This window comes from Rhinoderma darwinii, chromosome 5 (assembly GCF_050947455.1).
Source record: "Rhinoderma darwinii isolate aRhiDar2 chromosome 5, aRhiDar2.hap1, whole genome shotgun sequence".
NCBI classification, from domain to species: Eukaryota; Metazoa; Chordata; class Amphibia; order Anura; family Rhinodermatidae; genus Rhinoderma; species Rhinoderma darwinii.
The window spans coordinates 77,964,244-77,972,992 of NC_134691.1; the positions used below are offsets into that span (position 1 = coordinate 77,964,244).

The 8,749-nt window shown below is 43.2% G+C and overlaps 1 protein-coding gene across 1 annotated transcript; it reads right to left on the reverse strand.

Annotated features, from left to right (window-relative positions):
- Positions 1 to 406: 406 nt before the first annotated feature.
- On the reverse strand, positions 407 to 3,053 carry BHLHE22 (basic helix-loop-helix family member e22). Its single transcript, XM_075828310.1, has one exon. It carries the CDS (start codon positions 2,187 to 2,189, stop codon positions 1,320 to 1,322), a length of 870 nt encoding a protein of 289 aa, XP_075684425.1. The 5' UTR covers positions 2,190 to 3,053; the 3' UTR covers positions 407 to 1,319.
- Between the last annotated feature and the right edge of the window lie 5,696 nt (positions 3,054 to 8,749).

The following is an 8,749-nucleotide window of genomic DNA, read 5'->3' on the forward strand; positions in this document are numbered from 1 at the left end:
TGGGCAGCATTATTTTACACATCCTTGCCCTATGATCATTCATTCTATCATGACAAACTGAGCCCTGTCAGGAGTCACAGACAGCAGGACAATGTATCTTCATCTATTTCACTAAATACCAATAATTAAATTATTAATGAGAATGAATCTATTGAATTAGATTCCAATACAAACGGTATAAATCTCCCACCTAAATAGATAATGGTATATATATATATATATATATATATATATATATATATATATATATATCTGAACGCACAAGACTAAATTCATAGACAGTCAACTCTTCATAAGCAAGTACTAACGGGTCACCTATGTCATCAACACATTCTTTTTCACTGAGTTAATGAAGAATACACATCCTCTTGCATTTTTGGACTGAGGCCATTTATTAAAGCTCAGTTTAAATACAATTATGTAGCAACTTTAAATCAAAATGACCTTTTATTTCATTGAGCTCAGAGACATTGAGATTCTCATGTACGTTCTTGTCTATTAAGCTTTGAAACACTTGGCACAAAGTATATAAATTAATTCATCAAAATGTCAAATTAAAAAAAAGGAAAATTCATGTCACTTTCTTCCACTTGTAACACAAGATAAATAAACAAATACTGAAATGTAACACATGAAGGAACCACTTTCCTCACAACATTCCATATGGAGTAACAAGGTGCACAGAATTGTGTAAAAAAAAAAAACCTAAACTTTCACTCCCAACAATTATTATTATTTTGTCTTGCAAGCCATTGACATCCTCAACAAAATCTGGAGCGACGTCCTACAAAGTTCAGACACAATAAAAAATACAAATGATTTCTATTCTTGCAATGTTAAGAAGTCTTTGTCATTAAATAAGTCTATATTTCAAGTGTTTTCCTGGCTCAGAATCATTAAAATCAAGTGCCTTGTTTTTTTTTTAGTTTAGTCTTAAATGAATATGATCTCTAATAATATCATTATTATTATTATTATTAATATTATTATTCAGAGTTCATTCAATGAGCAGCGTTTTTGGGACATGATGCGATCCTTCCACACAGACTGATGTCATTGGCCACAAGTACCTAGAACAAGAAGTGGATTAGATGCCATTGAACTTCGCTGAGGTCCGGTTACCGTTCTTGTCCATCAGTGGTGAAATAAAATATAATAATAACCAATGTAACAGGACTGGTAGAGGAGATCACAATGGAGAAGTTCTTCCCAGTGACTACTATATCACCTTGTGGAGTTGCCCCTATTCCAGGTGGCACCAAGTCCCGGGCACCAGGTGGTATCAGCTCAGCTACTATGTGGTGAGGCTTTTCTTGCTGTTAAGGCTTATCAGTACACTGTTTGCACAGACTGGAGGACACGCTGTTGAATAGGGCACATTTGTCCGGGCAGGAGCTGGCCACGGTGCTGAACGGGTATCCTGCGCTCGCTGCCGCCTGCTCATAAGCTCCAAGTGCAGGATGAAGGGCAGCGGCAGCGGCGGCGGCGGCAGCAGCAGAGCTGGGGATGGAGGCAGCAGAGATTGCTTGTCCTTGATTGAGATAAGCCACCAGTCTTCTCATCTCCTCCAGCGCCTGGGCTTGCATGAGGATGTAGTTCTTGGCCAGGAGCAGGGTGGCTATCTTGGAGAGCTTCCTGACTGAGGGGCTATGGGCATAAGGGATGACAGCTCGCAGCTCGTCCAGGGCATCGTTCAGATCATGCATGCGTCTCCTCTCCCGGGCGTTAATGTTCAGCCTCAGGGCTTTCTGCTCTTTAGACTTCTTCCCACCGCCAGGTCCACAGGGCGCATCTGACTTCATCCCAGGCTGAGAGGATCTATGATCTCCCGGCCTGAGCACCAGCTCACAGCGGCCGTCACTGTCATCATCGGGGCTCTGGTCCTCTCCTCCGCTGCTCTCTGCCATGGATGATAACCCCCTGCCTGCGCCATCTACACCGTACTTGGCGCACATGCTGGCAGCCGCAAGCGCTAAAGGGTCTCCCGTTGCCCCTGATGGTAGTGCAGAGGTCGAGTGGTGGCGCAGGAGGTCTGAAGGGTCCGGACCGTCATAGCAGTGCAGTGGTGACCGGTCTCCTTGCTGGGACAAGTCCAGACCCGGGGGTGAGCGGAAGGCAGACTCCATCCTCTTCACGCCTAGAGTCTTGTGGAACAAGTCCTCTTCTGCCAGCTTCAGCGCCCGCTCCATGTCCCTGGTCTGGGGAACTTCTGGCGTGTAGTGTGTGAGACGGTCACCAGGCAGCTTCTCCTTCCTCCTCCTGCAGGAGTGGCTGCAGGTCCTCCTCACTGCTCCTGTGGGCTAGTAATAATAAAGTCTCTGTGGTCCCTGCTCCTCAGTCCCAGCCTGGTGTCATCTGCTCAGACATTCTCACATGAAACAAGCTCCTGCGCCGTTTATCTTGCTTGGATTCACCTTCAAGAGATTTCTGGAGCCATCAAGCATCCGCCTCAGACGGGGGAGTCTTTACATCATTATCTCTGAGTAGGTTATTATGGAGAAGACTCGCCTGTTGGGACACAGCTTTCTACCCAATCAGGTTAACGTTTTAATTAATAGGATTAAAACGTTAACAAACAATCGCAGGCGCGAGCTGGCCCTCAGTCTCGTGTGGCTGCGCTGAAGACAGCAGCAGCAGTAGCAGCATCTAGTGCTTTATACAAGGAGCCGGCTCCATTCTTCTCCGTGCCATCTGTATACTCAGCTCCACGCATATGTTTGCAAGACGCTGTGTCCTGTTAGGAACCCAACAACTGCCTTTAGCTTGACATGTGTGGCGACTTTCACTCATCAATGAGCAGAGTAAAAGCCCCACTTAGAGGTGAGGAGGAGGATGCAAATGACAAACCACACTCCACATTTCCTTCAAGACTTTCACAGCAAGCAGTGTCAGTGCCAGAGCCTCCTCAGCACAGGTTGTATAGAGGTGCTGCCTGTGTGTCTACTTTATGTGGAGTTCATCTTCATCTCAGCTCCTCTGCAGTCTATCACACAGACCTCTCATTCCTCTCTTTCTGGTGAGATGTGGGGCTGTTGTCCAGAGTTATGGAGAGCAGAGGACGAGATGACTTGTAAACCGTGAAGTTGGCGAATAATCCACCGTAGCACTTTCTGACTGCGCTTTATGTGGAGGGAGGGTCCGGGGCAATTTATGAGTGAAACTGCAAAATTACATCTGAACGGAAACTTGTTCTCCAGACTAAGTTCTAGGTTTAGTTCTATTTACTTTTACCGACATCTTCTGAGCAGGATTTTATGCTTTGTAATTATAAGGAATCTGTTAATTATGGAATAAGGAATCATTAAGCAACATACACGTGTGCAGATACACATACTATACACCCGAACTACACACCCACCTACACATACTATACACCCAAACTACACACCCACCTACACATACTATACACCCAAACTACACACCCACCTACACATACTATACACCCAAACTACACACCCACCTACACATACTATACACCCAAACTACACACCCACCTACACATACTATACACCCAAACTACACACCCACATACACATACTATACACCCAAACTACACACCCACCTACACATACTATACACCCAAACTACACACCCACCTACACACCCACCTACACATACTATACACCCAAACTACACACCCACCTACACATACTATACACCCGAACTACACACCCACCTACACATACTATACACCCGAACTACACACCCACCTACACTTACTATACACCCAAACTACACACCCACCTACACACCCACCTACACATACTATACACCCGAACTACACACCCACCTACACATACTACACACCCGAACTACACACCCACCTACACATACTATACACCCGAACTACACACCCACCTACACATACTATTCACCCAAACTACACACCCACCTACACACCCACCTACACATACTATACACCCAAACTACACACCCACCTACACATACTATACACCCAAACTACACACCCACCTACACATACTATACACCCAAACTACACACCCACCTACACATACTATACACCCGAACTACACACCCGACCTACACATACTATACACCTGAACTACACACCCACCTACACATAATATACACCCGAACTACACACCCACCTACACATACTACACACCCGAACTACACACCCACCTACACATACTATACACCCGAACTACACACCCACCTACACATAATATACACCCAAACTACACACCCACCTACACATACTATACACCCGAACTACACACCCACCTACACATACTATACACCCGAGCTACACACCCACCTACGCATACTATACACCCGAACTACACACCCACATACACATACTATACACCCAAACTACACACCCACATACACATACTATACACCCGTACTACACACCCACATACTATACACCCGTACTACACACCCACCATCACATACTATACACCCGAACTACACACCCACCTACACATACTATACACACGAACAACACACCCACACCCACATACACATACTATACACCCGAACTACACACCCACCTACACATACTATACACCAGAACTACACACCCACATACACATACTATACACCCGAACTACACACCCACCTACACATACTATACACCAGAACTACACACCCACATACACATACTATACACCCGAACTACACACCCACCTACACATACTATACACCCAAACTACACACCCACATACACATACTATACACCCGTACTACACACCCACATACACATACTATACTCCCGAACTACACACCCACATACACATACTATTCACCCGTACTACACACCCACATACACATACTATACACCCGTACTACACACCCATCTATATATAATATACACCCGTACTACACACCCACATACACATAATATACACCCGTACTACACTCCCACATACACATAATATACACCCGTACTACACACCCACATACACATAATATACACCCGTACTACACATACTGTACACCCGTACTACACACCCACACACATGCAAATACACTTACATACAGTGAAGGAAATAAGTATTTGATCCCTTGCTGATTTTGTAAGTTTGCCCACTGTCAAAAACATGAAAAGTCTAGAATGTTTAGGCTAGGTTAATTTTACCAGTGAGAGATAGATTATATAAAAAAAAAAACTGAAAATCACATTGTCAAAATTATATATATTTATTTGCATTGTGCACAGAGAAATAAGTATTTGATCCCTTTGGCAAACAAGACTTAATACTTGGTGGCAAAACCCTTGTTGGCAAGCACAGCAGTCAGATGTTTTTTGTAGTTGATGATGAGGTTTGCACACATGTTAGATGGAATTTTGGCCCACTCCTCTTTGCAGATCATCTGTAAATCATTAAGATTTTGAGGCTGTCACTTGGCAACTCGGATCTTCAGCTCCCTCCATAAGTTTTCGATGGGATTAAGGTCTGGAGACTGGCTAGGCCACTCCATGACCTTAATGTGCTTCTTTTTGAGCCACTCCTTTGTTGCCTTGGCTGTATGTTTCGGGTCATTGTCGTGCTGGAAGACCCAGCCACGAGCCATTTTTAATGTCCTGGTGGAGGGAAGGAGGTTGTCACTCAGGATTTGACGGTACATGGCTCCATCCATTCTCCCATTGATGTGGTGAAGTAGTCCTGTGCCCTTAGCAGAGAAACACCCCCAAAACATAATGTTTCCACCTCCATGCTTGACAGTGGGAACGGTGTTCTTTGGGTCATAGGCAGCATTTCTCTTCCTCCAAACACGGCGAGTTGAGTTAATGCCAAAGAGCTCAATTTTAGTCTCATCTGACCACAGCACCTTCTCCCAATCGCTCTCAGAATCATCCAGATGTTCATTTGCAAACTTCAGACGGGCCTGTACATGTGCCTTCTTGAGCAGGGGGACCTTGCGGGCACTGCAGGATTTTAATCCATTACGGCGTAATGTGTTACCAATGGTTTTCTTGGTGACTGTGGTCCCAGCTGCCTTGAGATCATTAACAAGTTCACCCCGTGTAGTTTTCGGCTGAGCTCTCACCTTCCTCAGGATCAAGGATACCTCACGAGGTGAGATTTTGCATGGAGCCCCAGATCGATGTCGATTGACAGTCATTTTGTATGTCTTCCATTTTCTTACTATTGCACCAACAGTTGTCTCCTTCTCACCCAGCGTCTTACTTATGGTTTTGTAGCCCATTCCAGCCTTGTGCAGGTCTATGATCTTGTCCCTGACATCCTTAGAAAGCTCTTTGGTCTTGCCCATGTTGTAGAGGTTAGAGTCAGACTGATTAATTGAGTCTGTGGACAGGAGTCTTTTATACAGGTGACCATGTAAGACAGCTGTCTTTAATGCAGGCACCAAGTTGATTTGGAGCGTGTAACTGGTCTGGAGGAGGCTGAACTCTTAATGGTTGGTAGGGGATCAAATACTTATTTCTCTCTGCACAATGGAAATAAATATATATAATTTTGACTATGTGATTTTCTGTTTTTTTGTTTTTTTATAATCTATCTCTCACTGGTAAAATTAACCTAGCCTAAAAATTCTAGACTGTTCATGACTTTGACAGTGGGCAAACTTACAAAATCAGCAAGGGATCAAATACTTATTTCCTTCACTGTACATGCAATATGCAGATACACATACTGTACACATACAATACACACACATGCAAATACACAAACACATGCAACATGATATACACATATTGTACACAAGCAGATACACATACTGTACACATCAAAATACACAGACACACACGCAAATATACAAACACGTGCAACATCATATTGCATATTGTACATATGCAATACACACACACACACACACACACACAGAAATACACACACATACACATGTAACATGCATGTTGTACACATGCAAATACACACACACACACACACACACACACACACACACACACTCACATTATATACCACAAAACACAAACGGGTATGTATATGAGGCAAGAAATACTATAGAATCACCATGTTTATCACAAAAACATAGATTTTATTCACGGTAAATACACTTCATTAACAATAAAAGCACTTAAAAAAAAGCATAAACATGCCCTACAAAATCCTAGAGGGGGAGAGAGTTGCCATCCTAATAAGTGGCCAACCAACAAATATCCCCACACTTTCACCAAATACCCTAAACATGTATTTGAATTGTATAAGCATGAGTCTGAAGAAAATATTGCATCAAACAGTTTGCTGGAAACAGCATAATCCCATGATAGTCAGAGAGGGGAAGAGGGGACGGAATGCCGCACGCGTATCGCCACAAATGTGGCTTCCTCAGGGGTAATTTTACACACACACACACACACGCAAATACACACATGCAATATACAGATACACATACTGTAAATATGCACTACACACACACACATGCATATACACATATAAACATGCAACATGAAGATACACATACTGTACACATTCAAGTACACATGCATACACAAGCAACATGCAGATACATGTATTGTACTCATGCAAATACACACACGCAAAGACACGTATACACATGCAACATACAGGTGCACATACTGTACACATGCAAGTATACACAACTATACACGTGCAAATACACATGCACAGATACACATACTGTACACATGCAAATACACAAATACACACACACATGCAAATACACAAACACATGCAACATGCAGATACACATACTGTACACATACAAGTGCACACATGCAAACACACACACACACACACATACACACACACACACACACACACACACACACACACACACACACACATGCACAGATACACATACTGTACCCACACACATACACAATCCAGGCCTGGGGTGTTCTGCTCTTGCTGGGTAACATTAAAGTCAAGAATAGCTGTAAAGATTTCCTTGTAATAGTACGCCATACCAGAAAACGTTACTATTCCATTTCAGATATTTTGCAAAGATCTGAAAAAAGTTTCCCACTGTAAATCATTCAGACATAGTGGAAGTGATACGAGATGAGCAAATTCTCTTCTATATTTTATTATCCAAAATATTACAAAGTTACATAGTTACACAGTTAGGCTGGGTTCACACGACCTATTTTCAGGCGTAAACGAGGCGTATTATGCCTCGATTTACGCCTGAAAATAGGGCTCCAATACGCAAAACATCTGCCCATTCATTTGACTGCCTCGGCAAAGAAGTGCAGGACACTTATATATATATTCTTTGCAACGTAATTTGAGCCGTTCTTCATTGAAGTCAATGAAGAGCAGCTCAAGATTTACGAGCGTCACAGACGCCTCGCATAATGCGAGGAGGAGCTTTTACGTCTGAAACGAGGCAGCTGTTTTCTCCTGAAAACAGTCTGTCTTTTCAGACGTAAAAGACACTTATCGTGTGCACATACCCTTACAGTTACATAGTCACATAGTTAGTACAGTTGAAAAAAGACACATGTCCATCAAGTTCAACCAAGTGATGGGAGAAAATATAGAACTTTGTTTTACCCCTATTGTGAATTATGATTTGGTGCAGGCCTCCAACTTGATTCTTCCATCTCCAGTCATCATTATTTCATCTTTTGTATCAGCCGACATTGTAATGATACCAGTAAGGCTTCGTTCACTTCTGCGCCAGGGCTACATTCTGGCGTTCTGCCTGAGGTTTCCGTCAAAACGGAACCCTAACTGAAACAAACGCAAATCATAGGTTTCCGTTTGCATCACCATTGATTTCAATGTTGACGGATCCGGTGCCATTGGTTTACGTTTGTCCCCGTTGT